This window comes from Lampris incognitus, chromosome 2 (genome assembly GCF_029633865.1).
Source record: "Lampris incognitus isolate fLamInc1 chromosome 2, fLamInc1.hap2, whole genome shotgun sequence".
Classification (NCBI taxonomy): Eukaryota; Metazoa; Chordata; class Actinopteri; order Lampriformes; family Lampridae; genus Lampris; species Lampris incognitus.
In genome coordinates this window covers 135,753,435-135,771,597 of record NC_079212.1, presented here as the reverse complement: position 1 = coordinate 135,771,597, position 18,163 = coordinate 135,753,435, and the positions used below count along the sequence as shown (strand labels likewise).

At 42.7% G+C, this 18,163-nt stretch overlaps 1 protein-coding gene across 2 annotated transcripts in view; it reads left to right on the top strand.

Moving 5' to 3' along the window:
- usp48 (ubiquitin specific peptidase 48) overlaps nt 1-18,156 on the top strand; it is a 47,469-nt gene extending 29,313 nt beyond the window's left edge. The window contains exons 22-28 of one of the 2 annotated variants that reach the window (XM_056275135.1): nt 3,560-3,666; nt 7,450-7,557; nt 7,716-7,901; nt 13,880-14,005; nt 16,554-16,602; nt 16,722-16,748; nt 17,104-18,156. In XM_056275135.1, coding sequence (XP_056131110.1) covers nt 3,560-3,666; nt 7,450-7,557; nt 7,716-7,901; nt 13,880-14,005; nt 16,554-16,602; nt 16,722-16,748; nt 17,104-17,126 — 626 coding nt within the window. In that variant the 3' untranslated portion in view covers nt 17,127-18,156. Of the gene's footprint in view, nt 1-3,559; nt 3,667-7,449; nt 7,558-7,715; nt 7,902-13,879; nt 14,006-16,553; nt 16,603-16,721; nt 16,749-17,103 lie in introns of those variants that run through there. The other variant, XR_008809863.1, reaches the window with a different exon arrangement.
- Nucleotides 18,157-18,163: the final 7 nt, after the last annotated feature.

The following is an 18,163-nucleotide window of genomic DNA, read 5'->3' as shown; positions in this document are numbered from 1 at the left end:
TGCTTTCTCTAAATCTACAAAGACACAATGCAACTTTTTCTGGCCTTCTCTATACTTCTCAATCAACATTCTCAAGGCAAACATCGCATCTGTGGTGCTCTTTTGTGGCATGAAGCCATACTGCTGCTTGCTAATCATCACCTCTCCTCTTAACCTAGCTTCTATTACTCTTTCCCAAATCTTCATGCTGTGGCTACTCAACTTTATACCTCTGTAGTTGCTACAGTTCTGCACATCGCCCTTGTTCTTGAAAATCGGTACCAGTATGCTTCTTCTTCACTCCTCAGTCATCCTCTCACTTTCCAAGATTGTGTTAAACAATCTAGTTCAAAACGCCTCTGCCATCTCTCCTAAACATCTCCATGCCTCAACAGGTATTTCATCAGGATCAACTGCCTTTTCACTCTTCATCCTCTTCATAGCTGCCCTCACTTCCTCTTTGCTAATCCACTGAATTTCCTGATTCACTATCCCTACATCATCCAACCTTCTCTCTCTCATTTTCTTCATTCATCAGCCCCTCAAAGTACTCCTTCCACCTTCTCAGCACACCTCCTCGCTTGTCAGTACATTTCCATCTCTATCCTTGATCGCCCTAACCTGCTGCACATCCTTCGCAGCTCGGTCCCTCTGTCAAGCCAATTGGTACGAGTCCTTTTCTCCTTCCTTAGTGTCTAACCTGTCATACAACTCACCATATGCCTTTTCCTTTGCCTTTGCCACCGCTCTCTTCGCTTTACGCTGCGTCTCCTTGTACTCCTGTCTACTTTCTTCATCTCTCTGACTATCCCACTTCTTCTTTGCCAACCTCTTCCTCCGTATAATTTGCTGTACTTCCTCATTCCACCACCAAGTCTCCTTGTCTTCCTTCCTCTGTCCTGATGACACACCAAGTACCTTCCTAGCTGTCTCCCTCACTATTTTTGCAGTGGTTGCCCAGCCATCTGGCAACTCTTCACTACCACCTAGTGCCTGTCTTAACTCCTGCCTGAACTCCACACAACAGCCTTCTTTCTTCAACTTCCACCATTTGATCTTCGGCTGTGTCTTCACTCGCTTCCTCTTCTTGGTCTCCAAAGTCATCCTACAGACCACCATCCGACGCTGCCTAGCTACGTTCTCCCCTGTCACCACCTTGCAGTCTCCAATCCCTTTTAGGTTGCGCCTTCTACATAAGATATAGTCCACCTGCGTGCACTTTCCTCCACTGTTGTACGTCACCCTGTGTTCCTCCCTCTTCTTGAAATATGTATTCACCACAACCCCTGTTTCCTTCACCAACATGTCCATTGAAGTCCGCTCCAATCACCACTCTCTCCTCCTTGGGTACCCTCTCCACCACGTCGTCCAACTCACTCCAGAATTCTTCTTTCTCGTCCATCTCACACCCAACTTGCAGGGCATATGCGCTGATAACATTCAGCAATACACCTTCAATTTCCGGCTTCATACTCATCACTCTGTCTGACACTCTCTTCACCTCCAACACGCTCTTGACATAGTCTTCCTTCAGAATTACCCCTACCCCATTTCTCCTCCCATTCGCACCATGGTAGAAGAGTTTGAACCCACCTCCGATACTCCTGGCCTTACTCCCCTTCCACCTGGTCTCTTGCACACACAGTATGCCTACCTTTCTTCTTTCCATCATATCAGCCAGCTCTCTCCCTTTACCAGTCGTAGTGCCAACATTCAAAGTTCCGACTCTCACCTCCACACGCCTACCCTTCCTCCTCTCTAGCTGCCTCTGGACATGCCTTCCCCCTCTCCTTCTCCTTCACCCAACAGTAGCATAGTTTCCACCTGCACCCTGCTGGTTAACAGTACTGGTGGCGGTCGTTGGTAACCCGGACCTCGACCGATCCGGTATGGAAATCTTATTTATGATCTGCATATTTGATTTGGCAAAGATTTTACGCCGGATGCCCTTCCTGACGCAACCCTCCCCATTTGTCCGGGCTTGGGACTGGCACTAAGAATGCACTGGCTTGTGCATCCTCAGTGGCTGGGTTTCTTAACAAATAGACTTAGAATGCTAAATACAGCATATCACTCCAATTATAGCCTAATTTCAATGGACAACACAGTATGGGATAGATTGTTCTCCTAAATTCTTTCAGTTGCACAACTCTTATGGTGGTTTGGGAGGATGTAGACTACTATGTGTGTGCTCCGATACACGTTCTCTGTAGGGATGATTGAGTACACAATTATCTATATCTGTTCAACCAACTAAATTATCTGTATCCATATCCGTACTCTGCATGGACGGGGCTTGAACAGGAAATGGGCTGGGCCTAACTGGAAGTTGAAATTTTAAACCTGAAATGGTTTATCAGAAGTTGCTATATTTGTTTATTAGTAAACTATTTGCAGAACAGCCTCAGAATTGAGCTTCAGATCAATGTGTTTGATCACAAGACTAAGCAAACTATTTACAGAACAGGTTTTTTATAAACTTGAGTGAATAAACTTGAGTGAGTCAATGAACACAACACGTGATATTAAGTATGAAGCAAAATGCATGAACTAGTTTTCATACTCAACATAACTTTTTTATAGATTGTTTTATTTTTTTTATTTTTTTCAGATGATGTGTTTTACTGTGACCTGCTCACACAGTTTGCATTTTGCCATGGTTTATTTAATTTTTGTTTTTTTTATAACCAAATTTTATTCAACAATCTGCACATACATAGGGGAGGAACTGTGTATGTGGCTGGCTTATCCTGGAACGATATGGACACAGCTACCCAATGAGGATTTTCCTTCATCACGAGTGCGGATATTGACACATTTTACTCAGATAATACTCGTGCTCATAAAAAGTACATTATCCGTACTGGATACTCGTTTCATGCTAGTATTTAGCTCAACTCTAGTTCTCTGGGTGAATGAAGCTCAAACAATTTCCCCCAGATCCACCATCAGCTGTGCAGGCACTTCACCATCTTTGACAGTCACTAATTGCACTCGCTGGACGCAGTCAATTATGTTTCACAACACCTGTCAGAGCCAGACGTAACACTGCGGCTAAAACCACTGAGTGTTTAGAGGCTAACATATTAGTCTGTTGTGCCTCCCAAATACACTTGATAATCTTTAAGTTACATCTTCAACTTGTACCAGACTATTATCTACATTTGACCCCAGATGAGCAGCCTGAGATCCTTGGGCAGGGCTCTCTTGGTCATTCCACAGTCCAGGCTTAGTACAAAGGGAACAAACGTTTTTCCATCCATCCAGCAGTCCCACCAACAAAATGTTCAAAATGTACAAAACACATTAAAACACATTTTTGACACATTTTTTTTCCTTAAACCAAAATCTATTTTGTTTTAATTTTTTCGGTGTGCAATTTCCTGTCTACGGTAATCCATGCCTTGTTAAACGCTGTCCATTTTGATAAATGCTCTATGAGTAAAGATAATTACCACTTTTGGTTGTCTTTTTCAGAAAAGTTATGCCTAATTATGGTCTTCATGTGTCCAGTTCAAAATGTTGCCACCTCAGCTTCCCACTGAGTTTGCTGTTGGCCTGTGTCTGTGTGTGTGCCTAGAGCTGTGTTGGGACTGCAGAGAGGGCTTCATCTTCCAGCAGCAGAGGGACCTGAGAGAGTACACCCAGGCCACCATTTATGTCCGCAAGGTCATCGAAGATAAGATGGTAAGCCGAAGCTGTATGTACCATATCCTTCATTTGTATTTTAGAAGATTAGGGCTAGCAGAAAAGTGAGTACAGACATCATGTAAGTTAATTAACTTTTTTTTTCCAGCAGTATCTTTATTATTAATATTTTTAAATTACTTCCAACAACAAAGAAACAAATGAGTGCTCATCCAGCAAGAGAGATGTCAAAAGGCAAATAGATTATTGTCCAATATTAAAATTAGGCCTTCCCTTACATGTCAGACATTTGGAAGATAATAACAGAATCCAAATAACAATAAAAAAATGTATAAATAAACATGTAAACATATGTAAATAAAAAAATAAATAGTAATAAATAAAATGAAAATAATTAAAATAAATAAAAATCAAATGAGTTTCTCTGCTTTTCACAAGGGTTCCCCTATTGTTATATTCATGTCTTCCTTTCATTATTTGTACGTCATTAATCAAGCTCAAAGACACAGTTCACATGGAACAGAACAATCAAGTACTTAGAGGCGTTAATTCAATCAACCACAGAGGACCACTTACATTTATACCTCATCTGCCACATTCATCACATTACTTAGATCCACATCCTCCATATATTGTATAAAAGGACCCCAATTTCAAAGAGCGATTGTTTACCTTTCATAATGTAAGTAATCTTTTCCAGAGGTAAAGCTATGGACAATTCTTTAATCCAGTTAATGAATTTTGGTTTTCTGGTCTTCTTCCACGAGAGTGAAATAACTCATTTTGCAAGCAGTAAACTAAGATCCAAGGCAGCAGTATCTTTCCTAGGTGTATGATGTTTATCAGGGTGTAAACCTAAAATGAAAAACAGGGTCAAGTGTTAAAGAGTATGCCCGATATACTCTCCAGAGCTTGTTTAATCTCCCTCCAAAACTGTTTAACTTTATTGCATTCCCAGACACAGTGAAAAAAGGTCTCTTTCTCCTGTCCACACCTGATACACAAGTCCAGGATGGCACTATTATACTTGTGTAGCTTTTCTAGTGTCACATACAGTGCATCCGGAAAGTATTCACACCCCTTCACTTTCCCCACATTTTGTTATGTTACAGCCTTATTCCAAAATGGATTAAATTCGTTTTTTTCTCATCAATCTACATACAATACCCCATAATGACAAAGTGAAAAAGGTTTTGTCGAAATTTTTGCAAATTTATTAAAAATAAACAACTGAAATATTGCATGTACATAAGTATTCACACCCTTTACTCAGTACTTGGTTGAGGCACCCTTGGCAGCGATTACAGCCTCAAGTCTTCTTGGGTATGAAGCTACAAGCTTGGCACACCTATATTTGGGGTATTTCTCCCATTCTTCTCTGCAGATCCTCTCGAGCTCTGTAAGGTTAGATGGGGAGCGTCGCTGCACAGCTATTTTCAGGTCTTCCCAGAGATGTTCAATGGGGTTCAAGTCTGGACTCTGGCTGGGCCACTCAAGGACATTCACAGACTTGTCCCGAAGCCACTCCTTCGTTGTCTTGGCTGTGTGCTTAGGGTCATTGTCGTGTTGAACGGTAAACCTTCGCCCCAGTCAGGTCCTGAGCGCTCTGGAGCAGGTTTTCATCAAGGATCTCTTTGTACTTTGCTCCATTCATCTTTCCCTCGATCCTGACTAGTCTCCCAGTTCCTGCCGCTGAAAAACATCCCCACAGCATGATGCTGCCACCACCATGCTTCACTGTAGGGATGGTATTAGCAAGGTGATGAGAGGTGCCTGGTTTCCTCCAGACGTGACGTTTGGCATTCAGGCCAAAGAGTTCAGTCTTGATTTCATCAGACCAGAGAATCTTGTTTCTCATGGTCTGAGAGTCCTTTAGGTGCTTTCTGGCAAACTCCAAGCAGGCTGTCATGTGCCTTTTACTGAGCAGAGGCTTCCGTCTGGCCACTCTACCATAAAGGCCTGATTGGTGGAGTGCTGCAGAGATGGTTGTCCTTCTGGAAGATTCTCCCATCTCCACAGAGGAACGCTGGAGCTCTGTCAGAGTGACCATTGGGTTCTTGGTCACCTCCCTGACCAAGGCCCTTCTCCCCCGATTGCTCAGTTTGGCTGGGTGGCCAGCTCTAGGAAGAGTCCTGGTGGATCCAAACTTCTTCTATTTACAAATGATGGAGACCACTGTGCTCTTTGGGACCTTCAAAGCTGTAGAAATCTTTTTGTACCCTTCCCCAGATCTGTGCCTCGATACAATCCTGTCTCGGAGGTCCACAAACAATTCTTTTGACTTCATGGCTTGGTTTCTGCTCTGACATGCACTGTCAACAGTGGGATCTTATATAGACAGGTGTGTGCCTTTCCAAATCATGTCCAATCAATTGAATTTACTACAGGTGGACTCCAATCAAGATGTAGAAACATCTCAAGGATGATCAGTGGAAACAGGATGAACCCGAGCTCAATTTTGAGTGTCATAGCAAAGGGTGTGAATACTTATGTACATGCAGTATTTCAGTTTTTTATTTTTAATAAATTTGCAAAAATTTCTACAAAACCTTTTTCACTTTGTCATTATGGGGTATTGTGTGTAGGTTGATGAGAAAAAAAAGGAATTTAATCCATTTTGGAATAAGGCTGTAACATAACAAAATGTGGGGAAAGTGAAGGGGTGTGAATACTTTCCGGATGCACTGTATGTCCTCATCAGCCAGGTATATTGCAGCAATTTGAGCCGAGTAGTCACAGTTTTTGTTTGTGCTTCAGCACATGCTGCTCCCCAGTCCTCAAAAGGGAAATCCTTTTGGGGAAATTGAAAAAATCAGGATAATTTAGCTCGAATAAATGCCTTATTTGTGTGTTATTGTCGATGAGCCTGTCCGCCTGTACTTAAATATGTCTATTGAGATGTGTAGGTATGTATATCTCTTTATTTGTGTATATGTAGTATGTGTATACACTGTATATATTTTTGTGTGTGTTTATGTGTGCATGTTTGTGTGCATATATGTACTTAGCACTAGCTGTCTGACTATTGAGTGGTTCTCGTAATTGCAACAAACAAAGCCCCTTTGTTTTCCTACATGCTTTTTTTGGGGGGGAGGTCCCCCGCCCCTTTTTCTTCCCAATTGTATTTGGCCAATTACTCCACTGTTCCGAGCCGTCCTGGTCGCTGCTCCACCCCCTCTGCTGATCCGGGGAGGGCTGCAGACTACCACATGCCTTCTCCGATGCATGTGCAGTCGCCAGCCGCTTCTTTTCACCTGACAGAATTTCACCAGGGGGACGTAGCGCATGGGAAGATCATGCTACCCCCCCAGTTCCCCCTCACCCCGAACAGGCACCCCTGACCGACCAGAGGAGGCGCTAGTGCAGCAACCAGGACACATGCTCACATCCGGCTCCCCACCCGCCAACACGGCCAATTGTGTTTGTAGGCAAGCCCGAGGTAATGGGGATTCGAACAGCAATCCCTGTGTTGGTAGGCAATGGAATAGACCGCCATGCCACCCGGACGCCCTGTTTACATACATGTTTAATTGATGATTTTGTTTGTTTGTTTTTTTTTATCTCTCTCTGGTTTGCTTGTTTTCTTTTTTTTCTGTGTGTTCGGGAGGAGGGGTGTTTTAATGTTTGTGTGTATATTTTTAAGGGGAAAAAACCTATAAAGTTTAAAAAAAATCCAACAACAAAAATCCAACTATGTAGTTTAAGTCTAGGACTAGACTTTGTACAAGTCCACAAAATAAGAACAACTAGTATAATTTACTGTCAAATATATACACATACATAAGGACATTGGCTTTGTCTGTCTCCATGTGTATTGTATAGATAATAAGGGAGGCAGCACCAGAAATTAATGCAAGCAGCTCGGAGGCAGAAGAGGAGAAGGAAGAACCGCAAAAGGTGGATGGAGAGAAGGACCCCAGCTTCATGCAAGTAAGTTGGTCATCATGATCAACTGCCATCTAATGGGTAACCTGAGGAACACTGCATACAATTGTCACACAGGTTGAATAACAGATATTATTGATATGAAAATGTGATACTGTCATTGTTTGGTACATACACCCTGATCACATGACTTTTTCTTCCAGTCAGAGGATGGGGTGAAGCGCCTGAAGCTGAATGATGGCAGTACTGCAGCCGCAGCAGGTCATACCCCCACTGCCAGTGTGGGCAAAACGGGAGGAATCAGGAGAAGCACACGGCATAGGAAGCTCCGAGGAGAGAAAGCACTTATTGTCTCAGCCAATCAGACACTTAAAGAGTTAAAAATACAAGTAAGCTCTAAATAAAGTTTTTTACAATTTACAATTTCATTTAGCAGCTGCTTTTATCCAAAGCGACGTACATCTGAGAGCTAATACAACACAAGCATGGGTCTAGGCAGGAGAAAACAACAAGAGTAGATGCCATGAAGCTAACGTCAAGTCCAATAGAACATAGGTGCCAATAGGCAATGCACATAGGCAATGTATAGAATGCATAGAAGCAGATTTGTTTTTTCTTCAGTCCAAGTGCAGAGGTGTTTGTAAAAGAGCTGGGTCTTTAGTCTTTTCTTAAAGATTTAAGAGGGACTCTGCTGATCGAAAAGAGTTTGGTAACTGGTTCCACCATCATGGAACTACAGAAGAGAAAAGTGTAGCCAGCGACTTAGGGCTAAGTGGGTAGCGCGTAGTGAGTGGGAGGGAGCATAGACCTGAATGTGGGCGTTCAGGTAGGCAGGAGCTGTTTTGTTTGGTTGCTGTTTTGTAAGCAAGTGTCAGGGTTTTGAATTTGATGCGGGCAGCAACTGGGAGTCGGGAGGGATATGAAGAGTGGGGTGATATGTGCTGTTTTGGGCTGGCTGTATTCTGGATCATCTGCCGAGGTTTGAACGTATATGCAGGGAGGCCTTCCAGTAAGGAGTTGCAGTAGTCAATGCGTGATATTACGAGAGCCTGTACAGGGTTCAATGTTAATGTTTTTATTCACGCAAGCGGGTCAGAAATCTACTTGCCCGAAGTCAATTTTTACTTGCCCGCCCCTATACAAATTGTTTTATTTATTAGCGGTTATCAAATAACAACAAAGACTATAGTTAACTGTTATGTCTAATCTTTAAGTAAATGAAACATAGGAACACACTGTGTCATAGGTGTGTGGCAACAAACATTCTTGCATATCGAAAATGGTATGACCCATCCCCTCCGTCCATCCATCTCTCCTTCTCCCTAGAGGTGGACTCATTAACTGTGAGTGATTGAGTGAGTGAACAGATTATACCAGATGCTTCACATCCATAAACCTAATGTAACCATACAAATACAAATCTTAATTACACCGACATGCTCTCTGCCCTACTGATAGCTATCTTTGTACAACCCGCTCCGCATTGAAATTGGCAGCTGCTGGCCCCTCACTGCTAATGTATAGCAGTTTCCACACTACTATATCAACTGAAAGGTTGCTCTGCCAATCTGTTTTAATGCACTTCATGGCACTGAAGCCACGCTCGCAGGCCCAGCAGTGGATAGTGGGAGCACAAGGATCAGCTCAACCACCATCAGCAGGTTGGGGAAGCTCTGCAGCCTATCAGGGTCTGTTAAAAAGTCTGCCAGGCGTCCAGGAAGCGTAGCAGTCTATTTGATTGCCTACTAACACGGGGATCACCAGTTTGAATCCCCGTGTTACCTCCGGCTTGGTCGGGCGTCCCTACAGACACAATTGGATGTGTCTGCGGGTGGGAAGCCGGATGTGGGTGTGTGTGCTGGTCACTGCACTAGCGCCTCCTCTGGACGGTCGGGGCGCCTGTTTGGGGGGTAGGGGGAACTGGAGGGAATAGCATGATCCTCCCACGCGCTATGTTCCCCTGGCGAAACTCCTCACTGTCTGGTGAAAAGAAGCCGCTGGTGACTCCACATGTATCGGAGGAGTCATGTGGTAGGTAGTCTGCAGCCCTCCCCGGCTCAGCAGAGGAGGTGGAGCAGTGACCGGGATGGCTTGGAGAGTGGGGTAATTGGCCAAATGCAATTGGGGAGAAATAAGTGGGGGGGGGGTCCAAAAAACAAAAAAAAAGTCTGCCCATACCTTGCTTTGTTGGACCTGGGGAGCGCTTTGATCACCACTTTTGCACTTGGCCACTCCTTGTGCCTTGCCTGACCCCTGTCACAGCCCAACTTATTCAGTATGTCAGCAAAGTGGTCTGTGATGACACGGACATGGTCTGCTCCGTAAGTGCCCAGGTCTGCCTCCTCTTTGGGCAACTCCCTCGGGTCCAACAAACTCGCAGCTGCCTGAAGAATCTTGTCACTCTCCAAGTCCTTGAAATGGCACCTTATGCTTTTGTTGACAGCTTCAAGGAGCTGGCTCTTCAATCTGTCGACATACATTTTAATTCTAAATAGTTTGTTTTAAAGGCAGAGACAGTGCAATTAAAATATGTCAAGCAGTGAACACGATTGAGTGAGCCCTTTTATGAACAACAGGCTAATTGAACTATATCAACAAATGCTCTTATTTTCCCCTTTTCCCTTTGCTACCTGTCAAATCTATCCCTGCTCTCCTGGCTAAAGCTCTGAAGCTGCACTGTGTGGAACTGGCCCTCCGCGAAGTCCTAAAGAAAGCCTTCAAGGTTCTCTCCAGCTGCTGAGTGCATGCTTGTGAGCAGGAGCAGTGAAGTTTCAAAGGCCTTCAAGGCCTTGGGGGGGGGTGTAAAATTGTCCTTCTGAAGCATCAGACTTATACTGCAAAGAATAACAATGTCACTAATACTAACACTACACTATACTAATCGCTCAAAACAATATAGAGGAAGAGAATTGAAAAAGCACGAAAAAAAACTGACCAGCTCTTAAGATACCCTGTACCAGGACCATAAACAGGAGGTGGCTGTAGTCATTCAAGATCTGGATACACTGCTTGGCTCCCCCAATCATGTCTGCATTGGCAGATCTGGAAAAAGCACACACATCACAGTTGTTCGATAATGAGAATACAACCCAGTAATGCAAATGCAAATTGAAAAATAGGTGACTCTTTGCCACAACACTGACTTGCCTGATTTCAATGGTGTTCTCCATTTGTGCCAACACCACAGCACAGTCCTTCATGAGGGTCTGAAGAGCTCTGTCCATATGTGGGAGCCAGCTGTTCCTCTCCCCAGATTGGTTGGCCTCCAGCTCTTACGCTGGAGCAGTGATTGAAACATTTATTTTTTTACCACTTGGGCAAGTGAGTTGCTAGATTTACTAGCCCAATGTGTTATTTTACTTGCCCCGGGCAATCAGGCAATTCTTATTGTTGAACCCTGCTGTACTAAGAGTTGTGCTGCATGTTCAGACAAGTAGCATCTGATCTTGTTGATGTTGAGCAAATCGACACGACCGAGCAATTGAGACCACGTGATCCTTGAAGGTTATTTGGTCATCAATCGTAACACCCAAGTTTCGGGCAGAATTTGTGGGCATGAGTTGTGTTGATCTGAGCTAGATACTGATCTCTTGTTGTAAAGAGGGGCTGGCTGGGATGACAAGGAGCTCGGTCTTGGAGAGGTTAAGTTGAAGGCACCATTCTTTCATCCATGTCGATATATCAGCAAGGCACGAAAAGATCCGAGCCGAGACTGTGTGGTCTTCGGCGGGAATGAAAGGAAGAGCTGGGTATTGTCAGCATAGCAGTGGTATAAGAAACCATGGGAGCGGGCCTCCAGGTGGTGTGGCGGTCTATTCCATTGCCTACCAACACGGGGATCGGCGGTTCGAATCCCTGCTTTGCCTCTGGCTTGGTCAGGCATCCCTACAGACACAATTGGCTGTTTCTGCAGGTGGGAAGCCGGATGTGGGTATGTATCCTGGTCACTGTACTACTGTCTCCTCTAGTCAGTCAGGGCGCCTGTTCCGGGGGGAGGGGGAACTGCTGTGTCCCCCTGGCGAAACATCTCACTTTCAGGTGAAAAGAAGTGGCTGGCAACTCCACATGTATCAGATGAGGCATGTGGTAGTATGCAGGCCCTCCGCAGATCAGCAGAGGGGCTGGAGCAGCGACCGGGATGGGTCTGAAGAGTGGTGTAATTGGACAGGTGAAATTGGGGCGAAAAAGGGGGGAGATCCAAAAAAAAAAAGAAACCTTGGGAGCGGATGATTCCACCAAGTGAGGTGTAGAAGAGAATGGAACTAAGCATTGACCCTTGAGGAACCCTTGTGGATAAGCCATGTTGTTTGGACACATCGCCCCTCTAAGATACTCTAAAATATCTCCCTGAGAGGTAGGACATGAACCAATGGAGGGCAGTTCCTGAGATACCAAGTTCAGTGAGTGTGGAAAGGAGGATTCGATGGTTAACCGTGTCAAAGGCGCCTGACAGATCTAGCAGCAATAGAGCTGAGGACTGACCAGCAGCTCTAGCTGAATGCAGTGATATCATTACTGGCAGGAGTGCAATCTTGGTAGAGTGTCCCCGCTTAAACCCAGACTGATTAAGGTCGTACAGGTTATTCTCAAAGGAATTCAGAGACTTGGTTAAAGACTGTACACTCAAGTATTTTTGATAGGAAGGGCAGGAATGAAACCGGTTTATAGTTTTTAACCTGGACTGGGTTGAGTAGATTTTCTGATTAGCGGGGGGACCCGAGCTTGCTTAAATGCAGTGTGGAACACCAACAGGTGAGGAGTTGATGATGTGTGTGACTGCGGGGTTAAGTGTGGGGGAACTGGTCTGTAGAAGATTGGATGGTATCAGGTCCAGTGGACAGGTAGTGAGTGAGAGTCTAGCAGAGGTTTGGAGACTTCCTCTTCGGTACGAGGGGAGAATGAGGAGAGTGCAGCCCTGTTAGCTGGCAGCTGCAGACTGAGATGTCAGGCTCAGAGAAGTGGTTACTGATGGCAGAGACCTTATCGGTAAAAAATGATGCAAACATGTCTGCAATGAGCAAAGTGGAGGACGGAGGAGGAGGCAGATTGAGGACTGAGTTAAAAGCAGAAAACATTTTTTGAGCGTATGTGGTACCACAGATTGTGTTCTGATAGTAAGTAGTCTTTTGGGGGGGGTTTCCCCCCCTTTTCTCCCCAATTGTACTTGGCCAATTACCCCACTCTTCCATGCTGTCCCAGTCACAGCTCCACCCCCTCGGCTGATCCGGGAAGAGCTGCAGACTACCACATGCCTCCTCCGATACATGTGGAGTCACCAGCCGCTTCTTTTCACCTGACAGTAAGGAGTTTCGCCAGGGGGATGTAGCGTGTGGGGGGATGACACCATTCCCCCCAGTTTCCCTCCCCCCAAACAGGTGCCCCGACCGACCAGAGGAGGCGCTAGTGCAGTGACCAGGACACATACCCACACCCACATCCCACTTTCCACCCACAGACACAGCCAATTGTGTCCGTAGGGACGCCCAACCGAGCCGTAGGTAACACGGTGATTCAAAGTGGCGAGCCCCGTGTTGGTAAGCAATGGAATAGATCACCACACCACCCAGACACCCAATAGTAAGTTGTTGTAGTGGTTTTTAAGCTGGAGGAGAATGATGCTAGGAGGCTCTGATTGTGGTAACATCTACCTCTAAAAAGGACCACTCAACAACTTCATGCTCCAAGATCCTTTATCTAGGCCGGGCAAAAACAATACATATATACAGAGGCTTAAGCCAACTGTCTTGTATGGGTGAAGGAGCTTACCACACACACACACACACACACACACACACACGGAGACAAAATGAAATAGAGAGAACCCCACCCCCCGGAAACTCCTGAAAACAGCATCTCCTAAAAAAATCTACCCTTAGTGGGAGTATGGCTATAGTACCATTATCCTAACTTATTTTATAATGATCACATTACAACCCTGATAGTCAGTGAGGTTAGTGGGCTCTGGATTTACGCCATTTTCTCTCTGCCGCTCTGAGTTCCACCCTTTGTAGAAACCCAAAACTGTTGTTGCAAAGCCTAAGTGGCACAAAATCAACTGACTAAAATAATGCTGTTATAATGTTTTTTTGCAAGTGTCTGACCCAAAGTTAGCCATTTTCTCTCCTCTGAAACAGTCTCTCTGTTACTCATTTGGAATATATTGTCTTTCATCAAATACCAAGTAATTTAAACTGCAATATTGTAAGATGTTTAAACATATACTTTTTCATTCTCTGCGGTGTAGTAACCTGTTACTCTCTATTTATAGGTAGTGGGTAACCTATATATGTATTCAATAGGTGGTAGATGAATTATGTATTATACTCACAAGCATATTTCTTTACTACCTCTTAATGTCATCCCAAAGATCATGCATGCCTTCTCCGTGGCTCCATTTGACCAGAATCTTTCCATTGATGGCAAGTGTCTAACAGACGACTCAGCTACACTTGGCAGCCTGGGGATTGTCCCTGAAAGCATCATCTGTCTCAAGGTACAATTCACAACTGCTCTGGCGATACCCCCTTTAACTGGAAGGGAACTTGTGAATTATAAATTTCTCCTTACCAGGTATATTTCACTGTATGAGTAAAAGGTTTCTACATTTTTCTGCTAGCTACCATTAAGTGGTTTTTCAAGCACATTCTGCTCTATTCAACTAGCAACCTACAGGCTAAATAAGATAAACATTAGCCTCTTTCCAACCAAAACTCTAGTATTTCTATGGGTTTCAAATCCCAGGATTGTTGATTAAAAAAAAACTCTTTTAGAATGCCAAGTTAAATCCAGCTTTTTCCTGGAATGCCCCTTTTTGCACACACCCATCCAAACCCTGCATTTTATTTACCCCATCGCGTCATGTGGTCACTTCCATATCATCAGCTCTTTGTTTATATAGCTTGAAAATATGTTAAATGGAATAGATTCTTGCCTTTATGAACGTAAGTTGTCAAACACAACACATTTAATGTGTCGATGCTGGGAGATTATTTCTAACCAACACAATTCCAGGAAAATGTTGACCCAAGTGTCTATGGACAGTACTGTGCCACAGCCAGGACTGATTTCTTTGGATTTTGAGCCACAGACTCACACCAAAGGCACTTCCAGCAAAAACACAGGATTGTAGTTGAAATGAGTTGAAATTGTACTGCCCTCCTTAAGGTGTTTACCCACTCAAAGTGTTGAACCAAAATAGACCTTTTTCACAAACATGGCCAACTTACTTGCACTTGGTCGGAGCAGGGTAAAGATTGGTTCTTCCCTTTGCCTGCAATGTTAAAAAGCAACTTTCAGTCACCTTTGAATCCATTTCTTTTGTAAGACGACTGCAGGCTTTAAAAAAAAGTGATTTAAACGAGTCACAAAATGCTAACAGCCCTGAAATTACCACTAGCATTGATTAGCCAGTAAGCATTTTGTGATACTCAATCAAATCACTTTTTTTTGTAAACACGCAGTCGTCTGACAACGGAAACATAAAGATATGTCAATGAAAACACCTGTATTGTGTTATACTACTACTACTACTACTACTAGTTTTGGCTGCTCCCGTTAGGGGTCACCACAGCGGATCATCTGTTTCCATCTCATCCTGCCCTCTGCATCTTATTGTGTTACATGCTGTGTTGAAACACAAAATATGTGATCACAAACAGAATTGTCCTTTCTAACATTGTGGGCAATGGGAAGAACCAATCTTTACCCTTTTATGCAGAAGCGGAAGTGTGTTGGCCATGTTTATGAAAAAGGTCTATTAGGCAGCCAGCCAAACTCCATTCAGTATGACAAGAGTCAAGAAATAGCATCCAAGATCCTTTATTAGCTGACTCGATAGTGCATACAGAACCGCTGTAAAACTTTAGATACATAAATACATCAAATATAATTTCCCAAACCCTCAAAAATGATGCTTAATACAGAAAGACCTGTGTAAAATAAATATTTTCTACTTACAGGCAATGAATGCGTCATATAGCTCAAAACACAGTGGATGGCTGGAGATGCACCTCAGTAATTGTTCCCTCATGATATTCTACCTGATGTTGTTGTTTCTTCTTCTTCTTCTTCTTCTTCTTCTTCTTCTTCTTCTTCTTCTTCTTCTTCTTCTTCAATGGCAGACTACACAACTTTCTACATAATGAACTTCCTACTTAATATTTTTTTAATTTCCTACTTGACTAAAGCACTTCCTGTTTTAAAAATAATAGAACTTACTCTTCAACAATTACCCTCCCTACCACCAGGAAGAGAATTTCCAACTTAATCAAATGCAATCAAAATCTCACTAACTAAATTTAAGCGGTACGAAAGGCAGCATAGAAATGGTTTAGCCTTAACTGAAATGTGCAGCAACAGACATGAACAGTGCAAAAGACAAGGACAACCATTGTAATGCAGAAAACCCGATACAAATCCATGTGCTACACATAGTATGAAGGCAGTAACATCCATACAAGAAAATGCATGATTATTAACTAATAAACAAGTATAAAGTAAAAAAAAAAAAAAAAAAAAGACAAAGTAAAAGTAAAAGTAATTGGGGGTAATATAAAAACAACTATAACAACCAACACTTGATTTTGAGTTGGTACAATTCAGGTCTATTTTCAGTGTAATATTTTTATATAAGCCCGGATGCTGAATATGGGGCTGCCAGGGAAGAGGAAAAGAGGGAGGCCAAAGAGGAGGTTTATGGATGTGGTTAGGGAGGACATGCTGGTGGCTGGCTAGACAGAGGAAGATGCAGAGGACAGGAAGAGATGGAAACTGATGATCCGCTGTGGCAACCCCTAACGGGAGCAGCCCAAAATAGTAGTAGTAGAAGTAGTTGTAGATTTTTATATAAGCCCATTTGGTACAGCAAATGAAGTAGAATAATGTTAAAGAGTAAGTAAGCACTCAACTTTAGCATATCTTTTCCTTATCACAATTTGAAAAAGGTGAAAAAAGGGGTGTTGATGATTATATCACAGGAAAGTGTTCAAACCATCTGTTTTTCTTTGGAACAAAATGGTCTTGCATTCTCTCAATCTTTCTAGGCAGATGAACCCATAGCAGATTATGCAGCAATGGATGATGTCTATCAGGGTAAGAAGCGTTAGCAATACCTCTGCTGTGACAGTGCGATGTATTCCCTCATCAAAAATTGGGATTCATTACAGTACCATTTTCTTAAACTGAGTACTATCACACACATTCTTTTACAGTGGGTATGCCTGAAGAAGGATTTAAAGGTGAGCATGCTTCATTAAGTTTCTCAAAGTTATTTTTCTGATGTTTTTTTTTAATTAAAAAAAATTATGCAAGTGCGCAATTCACTGCACATAGTACAGAATAAGACAGACAAAGGTCTTCAGTCAGCTCAGGGTCCAGTTAATGGGCTAATAATGCTAGCTGTACCTTGCTTCCTGGTAATTTTCAAACTAGCACACCATAATTCTAATTATAAATGTTTATATCTTTTGAGCTAATGTATTTGAACTATGTTATTGTTGATGGCTTCTGCTGTCCAAATTGAATCATTGTGGTGAAATCTTTTATTCCGTCTTTGTTTTGTGTTGGTCTAATTATGTGTGTATGTCTATGCAGGCACTGGGCTACTTGGGCACTGAGGAAATCTTTACCTATGCTTGAAGTGGACAGACTTTGGATAAAAAGTCAAAAAAACTTGAATTTGTCAAGTGTCCATACACAAAGAAGTGCTTTAATTTCTATGTTCTCTTTTTTTAAGTTTTAGTAGTTTTTTGTTTATTTTCTTTTTTTCTTTTTTTTTTATAAAACTGTGACTATGTTGCAAAATGTTGCTGTTTTCCTGGTCCAATATAAGATTGCTGGCTTTTGATATTTAAAGATCTTAATATGTTCACAAGGACTTTGTGATAGTGTTTTGTTTTTTTTCCTCCCTGACTCAATAGAAACAGGTTTGGGAATCCAAGTGATGTCCTCCTGTGTGGAGCTTGGCTTCAGTAGAGATTAGGCCTGGTCCTACAAATCTGTTTGTTTGTTTGTTTGTTTAATTATAAGAATTTTTTTTCTTTTGAGAATTGTTTTCATTAAGCTGAAGCTTGTGGTCTCACTGCAATTTCTTCAAACATGTGAAATGAATGCATGAGTAACTTAAGTATTACAAATGTAACTGCTTCTCATGTTTGAACATTTATTACCTCAGTAACAAATCTAGAGACATACTCTATGTTGCATTTACACATAGATCGCTACATGATATTCAGAGGCTTAATTCCTGCAAGAGTTATGGCCATGCAAACTTAGTCGGTCTTTGCTGAAATGACAAACAGGATACAGTACTATTCTATTCAGTTATTTCCAAATGGGCAATAAAGATATTGTTTTGAAACTGATGTGTTTGTAAATACTTGTATTTAACAAATTAGATTTAACAAATTACCTGTTTTGGTATGTATTATCTAGGGTCCAATGTTTCTTTTGGTTACATAATTTCATGTTGTATAATATTATCTCTAAAATATGATCACTGCTATTGCTTTGAAGATCTTTTAATACCATTTTGTCCAGCCATCTTGTATCAACACTTCCGCTGCAAGGGTTTCTTCATCTTGCTCTTGTTTGAACATGGACCATGCAAACGTCAGCGACGGTAAATTGTTATAAAATTGTTCGGGTTTGCGCC